The sequence below is a fragment of the Notothenia rossii genome, assembly GCF_949606895.1.
Source record: "Notothenia rossii genome assembly, chromosome: 11".
NCBI lineage: Eukaryota > Metazoa > Chordata > Actinopteri > Perciformes > Nototheniidae > Notothenia > Notothenia rossii.
Genome location: NC_136910.1, coordinates 33,033,829 through 33,053,601, shown reverse-complemented (window position 1 = coordinate 33,053,601; position 19,773 = coordinate 33,033,829). Strand labels below are relative to the sequence as shown.

The 19,773-nt window shown below is 40.2% G+C and overlaps 1 protein-coding gene across 7 annotated transcripts in view; it reads left to right on the top strand.

The window, feature by feature from the left end:
• Positions 1–5,554: 5,554 nt before the first annotated feature.
• The window catches only part of zer1 (zyg-11 related, cell cycle regulator), a 40,272-nt gene continuing 26,053 nt past the window's right edge, over positions 5,555–19,773 (top strand). For 5 of the 7 annotated variants that reach the window (XR_013804167.1, XR_013804168.1, XR_013804169.1 and 2 more), the window contains exons 1-6: positions 5,555–5,714; positions 7,779–7,996; positions 8,109–8,259; positions 16,188–16,642; positions 17,984–18,157; positions 18,251–18,386. Coding sequence is in view for 3 of the 7 variants with exons in the window: in XM_079660104.1 (XP_079516230.1) it covers positions 7,830–7,996; positions 8,109–8,259; positions 16,188–16,642; positions 17,984–18,157; positions 18,251–18,386 (1,083 nt within the window). In the remaining 4 variants the exon portion in view is untranslated. Of the gene's footprint in view, positions 5,715–5,743; positions 5,951–7,778; positions 7,997–8,108; positions 8,260–16,187; positions 16,643–17,983; positions 18,158–18,250; positions 18,387–19,773 lie in introns of those variants that run through there. The other 2 variants (XM_079660106.1, XM_079660105.1) reach the window with 2 other exon arrangements.

Sequence of the window (19,773 nt, the reverse complement as noted above, 5' to 3'; positions counted from 1 at the left end):
CAAGAAAGAAGTGTACAGCCTGCTTAAATTCAAAGCTGAAGTTGCAAGTTGCCTTTGCAACGAGAAGAACGTTTTGAAGAAGAGGGGGAGACCATCTCATAATGTTGACACTACAGGCATCGAAAAATGCTTTCAACGCTTCGCCCATTCACTTGAATGGGGTGACGTAGAAGATTTTTATTCTTCGCCGAACTGCATTGTGGGGAGCATGGCATGGCTTTGCAAGCATCAAGAGCATCTATCGGCATCAAAAGTTGAACAATGTTCAACTTTTGAGGCTCGATGCTTGGCATCAGCCAATCAAATCCCGTTTATGCAATTCCCGCCAGTACAAGCGCTAGCCAATCAAACCGCGTGTATGCTGATACCGCAGGTCTTGACTATTTTCCATATGTCATAAAATGGAGGATAAATTAATCATTGCCGTGGCAAGTGTCCCAGTCCTGTATGACTTTACTCTGTTCACCTACCGGGACCTAAACCGGAGGAACCAGGCATGGCGGGAGGTGGCAGAGACAGTTGGTGAAACTGGTAGGTTTTCAACTGTTTGGGGAGTTTATATCCAGTTTACTTCGTTGAAGAAGCGGGCTTTTTTTGCTTTGTATGCCGGGCGGGAGATTCCTGATTGGTTGTTGGGCAACTTGGGCGCGAGAAATCGCCAAGCCTCAGACACGCCCAGCTTCAAGATTTTTTTATGCCTGTAGTGTAGACGGGCCGTAAGGGTGAAAGTGCAGTGATCAAAGTGTGTCACATACCTGTGCTTCACTGCTGACAATAACTCTTTCATGAACTTCCACAATAGTGAGTCTATTTTGTCAAATGGCTCAATAAAGTTTGATGAAAGATGCCTAGGCTCTTTGCGTATTTATTCCTAAAAGTTGTTTCACAATGGTACAATGTTGCCTGCAGGCAATATAAAAAATAACGATTTTCACATTTTAATTGGCATGCAATTTAACCTGTTGAGGCTATTTAGTATTTTCCATGTGTTTTTAAATACATTTTTTTCAAATTTGAAACAATAACTCTCTTTCCAATCCCAATCCATCAGAGATTCTTCCTCCCTCACAGCATTCAAAACATCACTCAAAACTCACCTGTTCAACACTGCATTCAACCAATGACCATCCCCCTCCACCCCTATTTTCTGTTTTGTTTATCTCTTTTTGTATTTCTTTGTTTGTTTTTTTTGTCTTTTCTTAATTCTCTGTCAAAGCGTCTTTGAGTTTCATGAAAAGCGCTATAAAAGTCCCATGTATTATTTTTTTTTTCCATAACTTACCATTATGGTACAGTGTTGCCTCAAGGCAACACACCCCAAAAAGTACCCCCAAATAATTATTTATTTAAAATGTCTTTAGATTATGTTTATTTGGTCTATTATATGACAAAAGAAACACTCCAAACATTTTTTTCCCAAATGGCATCATAGTGCGTACCAAAGAGAGTTTTAATGAATTTTAACTGAACAATAACTGAATGAGTTTGTCTCACTCTTAGACTGGCAGGGTTTACCAAATCTATGCAGACTGCTGCAATAAGTATATTAATTAACTGTCTCGTCGATGTTTGTCTAAATTAATATGATATTAGCTGTCAATCACTGTTATGATTCACATATTCAGTGTTATTATTAAAAAACTATATTTTTTGGAGGAGTTAATGATGAACAAGATGCTTGCTCACCCTCCTTCAAATTTGAAAGACAAGTAATTACTATCATATATCAAAATAATCAAAAGAACAGTTCAGCGCAGCACAACTTCATTGCAAACAGTTACAACCTTGACTTTACATCAGAAAGAACAAACATTAAAGAAGTGACTAACTGCATCAGTTAGGGTTAAAAAAAACGTGTATTCAGCTAAAACATATACAGTACATCACTGCAGTTATTATCCAGTGGAAAGTCCTTACCTACTGGCCTAGTTAAATCAAAGTGGTTACTTTTTTTTGGCTGGGCAGTGAAGTTTTACACACCGTCTTATTTGACTTTTTCAGGACTTAAAACTGAAAAAATATATATTTACACACGTAAGGTCATCATCTTAACAGTTTATTATGCTCATCGAGTCATCCGTGAGCAGAGCATCAAGTTGGCATGCCTATAACAGCTGAATGTGGCTATTACCATCTTGCTCAGCAAAACGCCTCATAAACTTATTAAGATTTAAAGCTATGGTGCATTTTGATTCAATGCTGACTACAGCCTGAAGAACATATCGAGGATTAAAAAACTAATGTCACAACAGGACTTAGAAAAGCTTGTCCATGCTTTTATCTTTAGTAGACTCGACTACTGCAATAGTGTATTCACAGGGCTGACAAAAAAATCCATCAGAAAACTGCAGCTGATTCAGAACGCTGCTGCACGTGTCCTCACTAACATTAAAAGAGTGGATCACATCAGTCCCTTTCTCAAATCTCTACATTGGCTTCCAGTCGGCCAAATAATTGATTTTAAAGTAGGCTACTATTGCTAGTTTTTAAATCATTACATGGTTTAGGACCAAAGTATATTGTTGAACTCCTACATAATTACGAGCCATCAAGGTGCCTCAGGTCTTCTGGGAGGGGTCTGCTATCGATTCCGAGAGTAAAAACAAAACATGGAGAGGCAGCATTTAGCTATTATGCCGCGACAATCTGGAACAAACTACCCAAATCGTGCACGTCCGCAGAAACGCTTACTATTTTTAAATCAAGACTAAAAACATATCTCTTTGGCTGCTTTTAATTGAGCTGCTCATATTCGCACTACAGTATGCCTTTTAAACATGTATTGTATACCTGTGGTGTTTATTTTAATTATTTTTATCAAATTTGCTTTGTAATACCTGTTGTAAAATGCCATTATATATGTGTTTTTACTGTATGTATTCCTAAAAAGTATTTTAATTTGTTTTGTAAAGCACTTTGAATTGTCAAGTACAGAAAAGTGCTATATAAATAAACTTGCCTTAACTTGCAGCCAAACTTGACAGTCTCTTCTCTGTCATTCCAGACCGCAAATGCTTCATTCCTTCCGTCTACTTGGATCCGAAATGCTTCTCGTTTTGCGCTGTCCCCCCGTTCAATGGAAATCGCCGCCAATCATATTTCCAGGCTCGCGCCAGGGCCGGGGGAGGGGTTACAAGGCGCGTCTTGTGCTGCATTCACTTGCACTCGGACATTAGAGATTTTCTCTCATAAATGCCCGATGAGCCACAACTTTTCTTTCAAAACAAAGCTGCCAACTGGGGTGGCAGCTGGGGTGGCAAGGCATTTTTCTGAGGTGGCAGCTGCCACCCCGTGCCACCCTGTAGAACCGCCACTGCAAGTGAAATACATAATCATTCAAAAGGGTGGTTAGCAAAAACACTTTATTTTATTGAAAAAGTGTCCCGACAAAGACAAAGTGACACCCATGCTGGCAACCACCAGAGGGCAGCAGAGTTCAAGTAATACATATAGCATGCATGATGAATATAAAGAGAAGACGAAGGAATGGTCATGAGTGAGTTAGGTATACAGATGTGAGCACTGCTTTGAAACCCAGGCTATGAATTTTAGTTAATGATCTTAATTCAGGTGGGTGTAAGATCTTTAAGGCTTGTGTCATTCTGAAATGTAAAACCTTATTTAAAGTTTATCTAAAGAGGTACTCGAAATGGTGTGTTTGCACTGCACACATAATCACAGAGAATACTATTGGCATGACATATGATGTTGATCCAACAATACACATCATCAGCGCTGCACATCATCTGTGTTCCCTGCACCACAACACAGAATCAGTTTGCGCACTGCACACAGAGCTTCTCGCAGTGGTGGAAATAATGTAACGTTATACATTTACTCAAGGAATGTACTTGAATTATACTTAATGTACTTAATTTTGGGGTACTTGTACTTTACTTGAGTATTTTCCTTTTCTGTTACTTTGTACTTCTACTTCACTAAGTGTCAGAACGAAATGTTGTACTTGTATTGCCTTATTAATTTAGTTACTTTTTCACCTATACAAGTTATACTGTATTTACTAAAAATTCTCTCAATGCTTTCCAAATAATTGCTCCATATTGACATATTTATATAATAACCCAACACATTAGAGGCATTCTGCATACGTGTTTTTACTTTTGATAATTGGGTATACATTTAGCTGATAACATTTCTGTAATTTAATTTTACTTAAATCATATTTTCAACTCTTACTTGTAATGGAATATTTTAAGACTGTGGCATTAGAACTTTTACTTAAGTACTTTTTTCCCCACTGGCTTCTGATGGAACATTTTCTCGGTGAATTGGATTGTGACCTCTCCATGTATTTCTTGTATGTGGGAATGCTATGGCAATGTTTAATCAAAGGCCAAGTTGTTAGCATAAATGCAGCCCCAGGTGGCAGGAATACTGATACGAAACATGAAGTTAATCAGGACAGTTTTTGTTGAAATATTTTTGCAGTGACTAACTAACCAGTGTCAGCACATTTCCAATGAACCACAGTAAGTCAATAGTACAATCACTGTTGTATTCTTCCAGATGTCACAAATTAAAAAACGATCAGGTGGCTTTACAATGTGTACAGTATGTGACACCTTTGTCCTCAGACATTACATCCAGGGGTTCCTTCAAAGCTTGTATAGCTCCTTAGCTCTGCGGCAGTTACTGACCTGGACCCTGATTTATTTCACATAGAAGTGAAGTTCAAAATCATGATTTATGTTGCATACATGGTGAACAACAAGGAGAGCTGTGACAAACAGGAACCTATTTCGTTTTTTTTAATATATAGTTTTGAATAGAAAATAGAACACATGCTATTCTTAAAAAAAAGAGAAATATTAGTAATACCTTTTTGGGTGGAGAGAACTGCATCCGGGAATTAGGAATTACATTACATGTAACTTGTTAGACACTTGTATTCAAAGCAACTTCCATACATTCAGCACTGGGCAGTGCCTGGGACACAAGGACATGCTGACTGCATTGGGACTCAAACTTGCTGATCAGAACATCGGTGCACTATCCCACTGAGCCACAGCCTCCAAATAAATAGAGTGGGTTTTTGTACATTATACTTAGAAACACAAATACAGTGGTGGAAAGTAATTAAGTACATATACTCAGGAACTGTACTTAAGTCAAAACAAAGTGGGTACTTGTACTTTAATTAAGTATGTTCACATTATACTACTTGTATTTTTACTCCACTACAATTTGTTGGCACTACATTTACTCTACTTGATTAGTTACTTGTTACTTTGCAGATTTAGGTTATTAATAACAAAGATATAAATCAGCTAACTATTATTATATAGTATTGCTGTTTTTGCTTTAGTAAATAATCCAAGTATGTATTTCACCTCTGCAAAAATACAACTATTGCTTAGTTACAACACTGCTACAGTTTACCAATAATATAAAATACAATAATTAATAATTTGAATACAATTGTGGTAAGAGATACTTATAGTTGACTTAAAAAAAACATATAGCCTACTTTTGAAGTCAAAAATAGGAAGTGGAAGGACAGGGATTGGAGGAGAATAGGAATAGGAAGAGGAAGCGCAGGGGGAAGAGATGGGAAAAGGAGGACGAGAGAAGAAGTGAGAGGAGGAGTCTGTTTGTTGACATCGGACGAAAACGAAAATCAGATGAGTGAAGACTGATGAAACAAACTACATTTCTCGCCGTCATCAAGACATATAGCCTTGGCGAAAGCTAAGGTAAAGCACCGCCTGATGGGCTGCCACTCAGTCACCTGTGACCGCTGTCTGTTCACTGTGGTTCCACACATAGCTCGTAGCTAGCGCTGGTCCCACTAGCTATGTTAGCTAACACCATAGCAGGGAAAGTCACCGTTAGCCACAAGCTAATTCTGACGCTGAGATGCGCTGCTGACACCGTATCGGCAAGTTGAGGCTTAACTTGGAAAACACAAGTTTGTCTCTTTTATATTTCCGTAGGTATTATTGAATACGTTTATAGTTTGTGTGTGTTATTCAGTAGCTATCTAGCGGCAGTGTTGTTAAAGTAAAACTGATGTACAGTGTAGCTAGCTAGAAAGCTAGCTAACTAGTCTGCCGTGTCTCCCAGGGTTTACTGCTGTGTGCTCAACTAATAGACCTGTAGCACTAACTTAGAGACAGGACAACTTCACTCACTAACTTCCTTTTGTCAGCAAGACCTTCAGCTTGATATAGATAAGTAAGGATAATTGTGTTTGTAACGTTAATATTGAAACTCAAAGTTGTTAAAAAGAACACAACATTGGTGGCAAGCAGTATCAGCAGTGGTGTAAAGTAAGTACATGTATTCAAGTATTGTACTTGTGAGGTACTTGTACTTTAATTGAGTATTTCCATGTTATGATACTTTGTAATTCTACTTCACTAAAATTCAGAGATAAACATTGTACTTTTCCTACACTACATTTATTTAATACCTTTTAGTTACTTTGCATATATGGATTAAGGATCCAAACATGATCAACACTTAAATCAGACTGTAGTTCCACCTGTAGTATTATTCAAAAGCTACCCAGCAATACATACAGTAGTTAGTTCATCAATGATTATAATGACAACATATATATATGATTCTGAAATGGGTAAATCTGCATTGCAATTACTTTTGATTACCTGGTACTTTTGGTACTTTAGGTATATTTTGATGCTTATACTCTTTTACTTTTACTTGAGTAACAATTTGATTGCAGGACTTTAACTTGTAACAGAGTATTCCTACACTCTGGTACTTCTATTTTTACTTAGGACAACATCTGAAGAACTTCCATCTCTTCGAACTAGTAGCACTAACATAAAGACATGAACTTATTACTATTTTCATTTGTTAGGAGTCATTCAGCTTGATATCAATAAGTTAGGATAATTGTATTTGTAACGTTCATGTTGAAACAAGTTGTTAAAAAGAACACAACATTGGTTGCAAGCAGTATCAGCCATACACATGACAACTAGCTCTCTAAAGAATGGACAAATCGGAGATATATGTCTTCAATTCCATTTTTCACACATGGGAAATACAGTAAGGGTTTTTTGGAACATCCTTGACCTATAATGTGTTGTTTATGACCAGGGGTGAAAGAAGTGTTCAGAAGCTTTACTTCAGTCAAAGTACCGATACATTATTATCAAAATACTTAATTACAAGTAAAAGTCCTGCATTCAAAATCTTAATTAAGTAAACGTACAAAACTATTATGTACTTGCATTACAAAAAGTAATCATTTTGCAGAAAAATTGCCTTTTTTGTGTGTATATTATATTTATGCATGTGACATTTTCTAGATAATATTATTGCATCAAGTAGCATTTAACTCGTGGACAAATAAAATTCTGACTGACTTTCTTTGCAAAATATTTGACTCTTGTGTTTAATATATATATATATATATATATATAATGTTTTAGAGATGCATTTTGTTAAAGGTAGTTCAAGCAGTTCAATAAATGTATTGGAGTAGAAGTATAAAGTAGCATATCATGGAAATACTCAAGTAAAGTATGTACCTCAAAATTGTACTTAAGTACAGTATTTGAGTAAATGTACTTCCTTCCCTCCTCTGGAGTCTGGATGTTTCGACTAATATTTGGAATGAATGTCGTTACTGTGTTCGCTAAGTCTCTGACTCAGTGTATATGATTTGAATCCGTTTATTTCTTTGGTAGTCAAATGGTCAAAGGGAAACTTTTTGTTTCTGATTTCCACCAGAAGCAAGCTCCTGTGAAAAGACATGTCCTAACTTCGTTCGATGAATGTCTCCTCAGGTCCCCTGCACTGCCCTGTCTTTAATCTGAGCCGGAGACAAAGAGGCTAACATGGCAGCAAAAGCAGGAGACAACCCTGACAGCCTCATGACTCTGGCAACCATCTTCTGCCTGAGGAACCTTAGAAAGACCATGTGCTACCAGGGATTCAGGAACAAGCTCTGTCTGCGCTCGGACATCTTCCTTCCAAGCGAGATCTGCGACAAGTTGGTCAACACGTAGGTCACATGATACATCTGCAATCATTCCATTCATCTACATTTCCATTCTCTCAAAATGCCTCATCATCACAATATTACATATTCCATGTTTGTTTTTGTTTTTTTACAGATACATGGAGTTGGTCCACACAGATAGTAACTTTGAACCAGAGGAAAGCTTCTTCCAACTGTTCTCAGACCCCTGCAGCACCAGACTGACCAGGGTACAGCTGAGAGAAGACTTCGTACGGGACAGAGATCTGGAGGCCATTCAAAAACAGGTGGGGTTTTTCAGAAAACTGTGATTGAATCTCTCATCGTCCAGTCCACCTCTGTGAAACAGCTCGACTAGTAAACTTAGATAATGGAAGTACCTGTAGCCATTCACCTTTTTGCTCACTTTAGGCCTCAGTCGTGATTTCGTAGGCATCATCGTTTACACAGACACAGCATATCCTGCGCTAAGTGGTCTAAACTCTTTCTGTATATTTTGTTTAGAATCATACACTCTTATTTTGTCTATGGTTGTAATTTGTCTGCTTGTGTAATGTCAGACACAATGATGTGGCACCTCTTCTTCAGAGGTGAAAAAACTTGAAATAATAACTCGACAACAGTGTGAAAAATACAGCTAAACATTTCACTCACAACTTAAAACAACAGCATTTCTGTTAACAAAGAAGAAATCCCATTACTACTAAATAACTACATTACTTTACATTATTTTAATTTCTTTTTTGAGCCAATATACACAGCTGTTATGTTTAATTTTCTTTTTTGAGATACATTGCATTGTAAGTCAAACTGGGGCTCCTATCCCTCTTTTCATAATAACCAAGAGCTCAATAACCCAGTGTAAGAGCCATCTTATGCGGCTTTCACACCAGCGCTTTTCCCTTTCTAGCTCCAAGCTAGAGCTTTTCTGGTTCAGCTCCGGTTTCCCTTTTCTGCTCCTGCTCTGTTCACACCACCCAGAGCCCAACTGATGCAGCCGCTGCTGCGTCATGACGTCACCGTTTACATCGCTGATTTGCTCCCCAACGGCGCTCACAACAACAACAACGGGGGACTGCGTCGGGTCAATGATCGTGTAGCTTTTAATCATACGAAGTCAGATTAAATAAAATAACGACTTCTCCAACCTTATGCTTTTCTCCAGAGTGCCGTGGTTCATTGTTTATTAATGTGTTTCAGCGGCATTTACCGACCGCTGCAGTGCTGCTCGTCCACTGGAGTTTATTCTCCCGTTAGCTCCGGGTTAGCTAATACTTTAGAGCGGCCTCTCTAAAGTATTCACTGTCACACAAGCAGCTGATACATATCCCCAATTCCCCTTAAGTGAATGTGTGTAAGTCTGAATTGACGCTGTTTGGCATCACAACGCTGTTATTAAAGTGTCTCTGGTATAAAATGGGTGATGTTAGCATAGCAACCGAAGCTAAACTGACTACTTGCTATTGCTATCCTATTGTGGAATAAACCGTTTTCTATAGGCACATTTTACCGGCGTATTTTTCCTTATGATTCTAGTTGTGATAGTCGGACACGACAACCTGTGCAACCCATGTATTGATTCCATCCGATAGATGCTATAATACAAAACAAAACGTCTGCCTGCTCTCCACAATGATCAATAACAGTGAACGGAAGGTCAAAGTAAGGTACAAATAAACAGAATCACACGAAGCCTGGTTAGCGTTGCCTGACTTTATAAAGTGTGTTTCTTTTTATAAATGTGTGGTTGCCTTCTAGTCACTTTGCTCAGCACTACTGCTTGTCGGCAGGCATGACGAGACTCTTCAGTCGACCCATGTTCAGGGGAGGTGGGTTTAGTTTCCTGCACGCCTCGACGACGGAAGCGACGCCGCCTCTTAGCTCCGAAGCTCTTGCCTCTAGACCGACAATATTTTGGAGCTGGAAGTGAACCGGATTCCGGAGCTAAGAGGCGGCGCCGCTGCGGTGTGAACAGGAAAAAACGGTACTTTTCGGGCTCCAGCTCCGAGCCGGAGCTTAAAACGCGTTGGTGTGAAAGAGGCATTAATGAAAGGTCATGCTTGGTTTGAAGCTGTCACAATGATGTCTTATTTCATGTGTTTGCCAAAGGCAGGGTTCGTACGGGTGCTGGAAATCCTTGAAAATGCTTGAAATTGTACGAGGTGTTTTCAAGGTTTGAAAAGTGCTTGAATTTTGGGAATGGTGCTTGAATTTGGGATAAAGTGCTTGAAATTGTAAATGCTTTACTTCGCTTTTTAGATTAAAAGAAAATAAAGAAGTCGGAGCTCGCTTAATTGCTTAGCTTTTTACATAAAACAGCTCCGCTCCGGCCTTCCTGCGCTATGCGCGTGACCGGCAAGTGTTTGTGTTACGTGTGTGACCTGGGCATTCTGATGAGTGATAGATGACAGTATGCCAGGAGGTTGCAGTTTCAACGAGCGTTGGCTAGCAGAAGACAAATACAAGCCATGGCTAAGACGAGGGTCAAGCCCACGAGTAGCCTCCTGCAAAGTTTGCAACAAATAACGATGGGAGAGTTTGCGCTAACGAGCCACATGAAAGGCACGCCGTAGTAGAGCATTTTAGATTAGGCTAACGTTGCATGTTACGTTTGTTTAAGCCAGGGGTCAGGAACCTTTTTGACTGGGAGAGCCATAAAAGCCAAATATTTCTAAATATATTTCATTGAGAGCCATATTGTATTTTTAACGTATAATAAATTAAATATGTCTTACTTTTAATGCGACTTCTGGTGCTGCATGGTTTTGCTGATGGCCTTGTAGTCTGGTTCATACGTGGTGAGGTTGAGCTTCATGCAGGCGTTGAGGCTTCCATCAGTTAAACGTGAGCGTAGGTTGGTCTTAATGTTCCTCATATGCGAGAATGACTGCTCACATACATATGTAGAGCCAAACATGGTCAATACGGCAATACTCACACGCTGCATTGTGTGGTATGTCACAGGAAGCTCGTTTTAAGAATCAGCTGGTCTTCAGGTTGAAGATTTTTCATTTCTGTCCACTTGTGTTCCCTCGCCAGCTCTGCTCGCTGTCGCGCAAGACTTTCCAACTCTCCATTAAGTGACTTGAACTTACTCATCCACATGTCTGAGGCCTTCAGGTCAGCAACTTCCAGCTCAAAGTCTCCGATAGAGACCCCGGGGATGCATGTCAGGTCGATTTTGTCCACTGCACACTCATGTGGATGAGTGATGAACTTGAAAAGACCAGTGCGCGCACAAAATTCTCCAAATTGTGCTTTGAATGACTGCAGGAGATTGGACGTAAAGCCAGCTAGCTGCTGGAGATCCAGATGTTGAGTGGAGTCACTTGCTAAGCATGCATCTCTAAATTGTTGCAGTCTTTCAAAGTGCAGAAGACGACATGTTTCAATGTCCCTGAGAAAGACTTCCAGCTTGCTTTCAAATGCAAACACCGCTTGTTGAAGGGATGAGATTGTATTTCCAATACCTTGCATTTTCACATTGAGCTGGTTCAGATTGCCAGTTATGTCCACGAGATAGTAAAACTGCAGGAGCCAGTCAGTGTTGTCTAGCTCAGGATGCTTGAAGCCTTTCATTTCAAGAAAAGTCCGGATTTCACTCAGGCAAGCTGCAAAACGGCTGAGCATCCCCCTTGACAACCAACGCACGTTGCTGTGTAAAAGCAGACCGGGATAATGTATTCCCAACTTCTTCTAACAGAGCTTTAAACTGGCGATCATTTAAAGCTCGGGCAACAATAAAGTTGACCACTCGAATGACCAGCGACATCACCTCACCAAGCTCCTGGCCACACGGCTGAGCGCAAAGCACCTCCTGGTGCAGGATGCAATGAAAACTTAGGATGTCTCTCTTTTCATGTTCACGGAGAAGCGCTACAAATCCTTTGTTCTTCCCCAACATACAGGGTGCACCATCAGTACAGACAGAAATAAGTTTATCCATCGGTAGTTTTTTTTCTTTAGCAAACTCCATAAAAGACGTGAATAAATCCTCTCTTGTTGTCCCTTTCATTGGCAAAACAGCCAAGCTTTCCTCACGCAGTGTGTCACCTGCAGCATACCTGGCAATTATACTGCACTGAGATAGATGGCTAACGTCTGTTGACTCATCTAACGCGAGAGAAAAGTATGTCCCGGCGTTTATGTTCTTAATTTGTTGTTTCCTCGACTTGATTTTGCCATCATGATGCTACGATCGTGCACAGTTCTTGCTGACAGGGGCATGTCTTTTATTCGTTTGATTATCTTGTCTTTATTTGGGAAGTCATCAAACAGTTCATTGGCCACATCAAGCATGAATGTTTTGGCATACTCGCCATCAGTGAATGGCTTTCCATTCCTTACTATTGCCAAAGCACCCGCAAAGCTAGCGGAATTCCCGTCACCTTGCTTGGTCCACACACATAGTTGCTGCTGACTCGTCTGCACTCTCCGCTGTAGCTCCTCGCATGCCCTTTTCCTGCTGTCCCCCGCTGGATATTTCGATGCAAATGAAGCATGGTGCGTATCGAAGTGCCGCTTTATATTTGACCGTTTCATCGATGCAATTTTATCATTGCATATTAGACATACCGCAGATCCTGCTCTCTCCACAAATGCAAATTCCTCTGTCCACGCAGCCTGGAATGCACGGTAATCATCTTCTTTTTTTCTTTTCGCCATCTTTTCCGTTACAAGGGTTGAAGCGGATAAACTAGTTGGCTATCTGATAAAATAGATTTCTTCACCTTTACAATGACCCGGACATGCTCGCGAGCCATAGGTTCCCGACCCGACCCACGGGTGACCCGTGAAATTTATCTTCAAAACTAATTACTGTTTACTTTAAAATGACACAGTATTATTAAGAAATATCACAAGTATTTTAAAATCAGTTTCAAACTGATTTTTCTTTTTAATTTTTCTTTTTTTTTCAACTCGAAATTGTCTGGGAGCCATATGTCGTCACCGGAAGAGCCATATATGGCTCGCGAGCCATAGGTTCCCGACCGCTGGTTTAAGCTAACGTTAGCAAGCTGAATAGCGAACTCGATGAGGGATAATAATAATTACAGGGGACAATCATTTCAGAGGAGCGTACCTATGTTAATATGTGCGTTACAGTCGCCATCCTGTGGTGTTCAGAAGATGAAGCAATCACTGTTGTAATTCAACCCAGTCTCACAGCATTTCGTGTTCTAGTCACGAAATATAATCTATTGATTCGACACAGAGCGATTTTGAAAGCAATGTATTTCTACTGGTAGTATGTTTCGTGCCTAAACCAAATGTGACTTGCTCTATAGAAATCAGTCACATTGACCCGAAGACACATTTTCGCTTGTATTACTGGTCTGGGGGAAGCTCGCGAGTGTGTGTGTATTTTTGCGTTTGTATGTATTGTGGTTGTGTACCGGGGAAACACTCACAAGAAACACCGGCTGTTGTTATGCTTGCTGTGACGTTAAATTACTTTGTTTTCATCCGTTTTCAAATAAACAAACGGTCCCGGACCATGTGGTGTTATCTATTATTACTATACGCCTTTACTTCATAATTTCAGCGGGGGGAGGGGGAGCGACCCTGTGGAAGAGCAGGGTGCGAATTGAGAGGTGCCTCTTCTTCCCTTTACAAGCTTCAAAAATGTATTTATCATGAGGTTTTGGCAATAACAGTTTCATATTCTGAAAGCCAAGACTTTGTTTATTTAAAATCAAACAAAACACCTGAACCCTGAAAAAATAGTTTTTTTACACAAATCCACGTTTATTTTTTAAATGAGCCGTTGCGACTTTTGACTGATTTTGATAGAGCGGGTCACAAATAATAACAAATTAGAAGGAAAAAAATATATACAGATTTCAGTGTTCAGTATATTTCAGTATTCTGAGGCTCTGAGCCACATTTCTTTTGCCGTCCTCACAGACGGCAAAAAAAGTCTGACATTATACGATTTAAAAAAACAAAACAATAATCGTGGCTTGATATTGAGTAAGAACATGTTTTTATGAACCCCACAGCTTCCGGTCTTCCAAGACTCCACCGGACAAAAAGAAGCAGGCACGAAACACACTACCAATAGAAATACATTGCTTTTAAAATCGTTCTGTGTGACTCGAAAAAAATGGGAAAATTGTGTTGGTGAACACGAATCAATAGATTACATTTATTTCGTGACTATAACACAAAATGCCATGAGACTTGGTTGCGTAATTAGACCTTAGCTTGTTAATATATTGTTATAAATTATAAACTGAGAATTTGACCGCGTCGCTATGGTTGATACTTTTAGAAACAGGCTTTTATATGAAGTCTTGAAGTATTACGGCCCGTCCACACTACAGTTTCAAAAAAAGCTTGCCGGCGGGCGTGTCTGAAGCTCGACCAACAACCAATCACATGAATCTCCCGCCCCTGACACACAAGCAGCGGTTTGATTGGCTGACGCTTCCACCGAAAGCTTCAGAAGCTTCAAAAGTTGAACATTGCTCAACTTTTACAGCCTGAAACGCCAGGAAAGCTCCGCTATGCTACCCACAATTCAGTTCGGCGAAAAGCGAGGCAACGTCACGTCACCCCATTCAAAGTGAATGGGCAGACGCGTTGGAAACCGTTTTTGAAGCTGTCGAAGCTGTAGTGTGGACGGGCCGTTATACAAGTAAAACTACATTTTGCTTTAATCCCATGTAATTGTAGAATGAACACAATCTTCCTTTGAAGATGTATAAATCAGGTGCCTCGAGTAGTCAAAATTACCTACAAATCATTGTACACATTTTTAAATATTATTTTCCACTTGTTACCATTGTGAGCTATTTCTATGCAGCTCTGCGTGATTTTGTGGCTACAATTCAGGCTAATACGCTACCGGAGGTGGAATAAGTACTCTAGTATATTGTACTTGAGTAAAAGTAGAAGTACTCAGATCTTGTAGTGAAAGTAGAAGTACTCAGATCTTGTAGTGAAAGTAGAAGTACTCAGATCTTGTACTTGAGTAAAAGTAGAAGTACTCAGATGTTGTACTTGAGTAAAAGTAGAAGTACCACAGTGTAGGAATACTCTGTTACAGTAAAAGTCCTGCACTCAAAATGTTCCTCACGGAGCTAGCTCTAAAAGTAGAAAAGTATTATCATCAAAATATAGTGAAAGTAGCGACGGTAAAAGTAGTCATTGTGCAGATTGGTCCATTTCAGAATAATATATATGATATGTTTTATAATGATTGATCATGAAAGTGTTCTCAAAGCTGGTAAGGTGCAGCTAGTCTGAATGACTTTGTATACTGCAGGGTAGCTTGTGGATTTACTCCAGGTGGAACTAAAGTCTGATTTAACACTTGATTATATTTCACATCATTCATCCACATCTGTAAAGTAACTGAAGGTATTAGATACATGTAGTGGTGTACAAGTACACCATGTACCTCTGACTTATGTTTACTGCCAACCTAAGAGTACCTCAAAAATAGCAATCAATAATGTATTAAGTTATTTGGCTGATTGTTTTATATTGGCTCAGCCAGGTTATACTACAGATCACTCAGGCCACTCATTTTGAAATATTAAACTTTCTTTTATTTTCTTTAATTGTTCATCCTCATGTAGAATGCTATCACGAAACACACATTTGGTTGTTTATAGCATAAAGAACATCTGATTTAATGTGAGGTAGGGAAATAATCATTTGAGGATAAGTATGTGTATATAAATATGTAATTTACAACAGCTGTAAGATGCTTGAAAAGTGCTTGAATTTGACTTTGGAAAAGGTGTAAGAACCCAGCAAAGGGTGTTGCTGTCCTATTACCCAGAGTACAGGTATTAATGATGTGTCATGTCACATATTTGGGTGTGTCTGACCCCTATGGTCTGACCCCAGAAGGGCATAGGGCTTTTGACCGCCCAAGCACGAGTGTGTAAGTCCCCCAATGATAGTTTGTTCAGGCAATGAATAACATCTGAATGGATGTGGACTTTATTATGCACTGAGACCATAGATGGATTGTATTATGCTGCACCTGATAACGAGCCTACCAATTCTTAATTGAAGCAACAAACAAACTTATCCATAGCGCATCAGCAAGGTCATTCCTGGGAGTTAGAACACCACAGAGTAGCTTTAGTATTATGCTAAAGCTCCTATACCCAGTCCTTGATGAGTGCAGCGTATTTAGGTCAGTATGGTTTTAAAATGATTCAGTGATCAGTCATTTGTCGTATGTGTGTTCCAACAGGACCTGATTGAGCTCCACCTCACCTACTGCAACAGTCTGTCCTCCCGCAGCCTGAAATCCCTGATCAGCTTCCGTGAGACCTTGGTGTCTCTGTGTCTCTTCGGCTGCAACCACATCTTCTACAGGAAGGGCGGTGCCCCACTCGCATGCAACGAAGACACTGAGGATGAGGAGGAGGAGAGCCCTGCTTCCAGGCAAGCTTTAGAGACAGACTTTAACTTCCAGGGCTTCAACCGCCTCAGGCTGCTCAACTTAGGCGGCCTGCCAGACGAGGTGGATGCTGAGACGCTGCTCAAACCCCTGAAGTCGCTCACCTCACTAGATCTGTCTAATGTACAGTTGCTGGGAACAGCTTTTCTCACCCAGTGGAAAGACAGACTTGCGTCTCTTGTGCTCTACAACGTTGACATGTCAGAGGAGCTGGTCAGTACCATTGTGGAGATGGTAAATCTCAGGTAAGGTGGGAGGGGGCTTTAATGTACCATTTGTTATTATGATCTCAACATACCCTGGTATTGCATTTTAAATATTGCCAGTTGATCATGTCTGCTCTGTATTTAAATGACAAACGACAACACAGAGTGTTCTGCTGTGCTGGTGGAATTTGAGTTGAAATCAAACGAGCCACTGGCCTGAAGTTGTGTCATGTATGGACCTACTAAGGATCTTCAGTCCTTTTAGATGTGCTTAACACCCAAACCTTATCGGTCACCTATTACTAAAGGACAACACCTACGTTTTGCAGAAGGACGAATTGAAAGAAAAAGTTACTTTTCTGGAGCTCTACTCAGCACCACAGCACTAGGTTATATTCATATTTTTCAGTTGAAATATATGTTCTAGCAGAAAATAGTTTACAAGTTCACAAATAACCCATTCACTCACTGTCTTTCAGTATGAATACAGGTTTCTCTCCAACTTCAGAAGCATTACAAAGGTCCTCTGCACGCCATAACTTCCTCTATCCAAGTAGCCTTCGCACCAAACATCGACACAAATATTTGTCTTTAGGTAGAGCATATGAATCACAATAATTAGTATTAAACTGATCCTCTTACTACACCAGAGTGTAAACAATCACAGTATCAAAGGTTCCCTATGGAGCTTATAACCTCTAGTAGTATGGAGTAGGGCTGCACGATATATCGTGTGGTGACGATAATCGCGATCATGCGCAGTGACGATTTAAAAAATAAATGGACTAACTAAAACACGTCATGTTACAATTATGTTGCTGCTTGCTACAAAAGGAAAACTGGCGCGGCTCTCATGTCAGGGGTACTTGAGTGAGTGACATGCAGGCTCTGCATGCACAGCAAACCACCAATCACATTCAAATCTCCAAAGCAAACGGACCCCTTGATTAAAGGTAAAAACACTGAATAAAGTAGTTTCATGTGTTTCTCCAGGGCAGTTTGGCGCTGCTAACCGAGCTAGCTCAGCTTGTTGCTCTGATAACTTAAGATCCAGACGTCCGTGACTAAAACACCAATTGTACATTGAAATGATGCGGTTTGAGTTAGAATGTGCTGTGCCCTCAGCTTTACAGAGAGCTTCAGCTCAGTCAAAACTTGAAATAACTAGATTAATGGATTGCTTTGGATGTTTTTAATTTGGACGTAAGATTTGTGCTCCCATTACATATTATACAAAATCTGAATTCTAGCATTTATAAATTTCAAAACTAATTTAACTATAATGAAAACGTCCCCATTCATTTTGTGTTACCTTTAGGTGGCTTATATTCATTTGAATAGAATGTGTCACTGACAGTGCTAAAACTCTTCATCCTTCAGGCATCTTGACATCTCCCGGGAGAGCAGGCGCACCTCTAAGTTTAAGATGAGCAGGAAGATCCTGACGGCCATCGTACAGCGCCTGGTCAACCTGGTGTCTCTGGACATCTCCGGGCACATAATGCTCGACAACTGCACAGTCCCACACATCGAGGAAGCTATGGGGCGGCCGAGGTGGGAGACCAACGCTAGAGTCTACATTGGATATGAACATTTGTTATTTATTGTTTTAAATTTATTTGACTTGCCAATTAACCTTTTTACCAGTCATGATTTTCTTTCTTTCAGCATCGAGCCATGCAAGAGCAGCATTTATCCTTTCCAGGAGCTGAAGAGGCCGCTGCAGTTCCTGGGCCTGTACGACACCACCCTCTGTAATGTGACACACATCCCTGCTTATAAGGTACTGCTTATCTGAAGGGCCCCACACGCATCACACTTTGTGGCTAATAATAGTTATGAAGATAATAGTTAGAGCATCCAGTGATTGAAATGTAATATGAGATCTCAGGGACGTTGTTTCATTGCCGGCTTTGGGAATGTGGGGAAGATAGAGAGTTTTGGTGCGAGGTATTGCCTGCTGACGATATGATAGGTATAAAACTACCTTTTCACCCTTAGTTGTTTATATTGGGAGTTTCCCCTACTAATCTTCACATACAAAAAAAGCTTTAATTGATATGTGCCTCCTCCATGCAAAGCGCGTCATAGCTGTTTCCTGGTGGCCCCCTCTACATTTATTTGGGAACGTTGTGTGCATTTTTTTGAATTTAAGGATATGTAAAAAACTAAACAGAGAGAAAGAGTAACCTTTTTTTATTATTTTATTTGTATTTATATATATTAATTCGGGCTGTCAAGTTAACGCGTTAATGCAAAAAAGAATGAACGCCACTAATTATTTTAACGCGATTAACGCATGTGCGTTTTTTTTTGTCCTCGGCCGCCCCTTAGTTTCAGAGCGCATCGAGTTTAAAATACCATCTATACAATCCAAGCACACTGCTGATGCCGACAGCCCCGCTCCTGCCGCCCGCTTGCGGAAGACCACACTTGAAAGTGTGCTGGGGAGACACCTGGACACGTCTACGAGCAGCAACTTTCAACAAAGATCGCTAAATGGGTGGCTACATCTTGAAGGCCAATTAACATTGTGGAGGAGGAGGGGCTGCGTCATATAATTCAGGTCGCATCCAACGACTGCACTTATGTATTGCCTTCCAGAGCCACCACTGTGTCGAAAATACACAACTTGTATGAAGTCCAAAAAGCTAAAGTAGAGGAGGATTTAAGAAAGACTCACCGGAGACTATTGGACTTCACTCAGTAATGACAGTTACCTCGGGGTCACAGCGCATTGTTTTGACCCAAAGTGGGAAATTAAGTCGCATGCTTTGACAGTTATGAAAACAGGGGAGCGGCATTTCGCTGACAACTGCGCGCACACACACACACACACACACACACACACACACACACACACACACACACACACACACACACACACACACACACACACACACACACACACACACACACACACACACACACACACACACACACACACACACACACACACACACACACACACACACACACACACACACACACACACTTTGTATTGTATGAGAGAGGTTCCAGGTTGAATTGAGGCGAATATTTGTAATGTTCAGAGGGTGTAGTTTTTAATATTCATGAAAATATTTGTCATTGTTCAAATGATAATAAACAAACATTTGCATGAAGCATATTGGACCACTCATATGTTGATAAGAGTATTCAAAACTTGA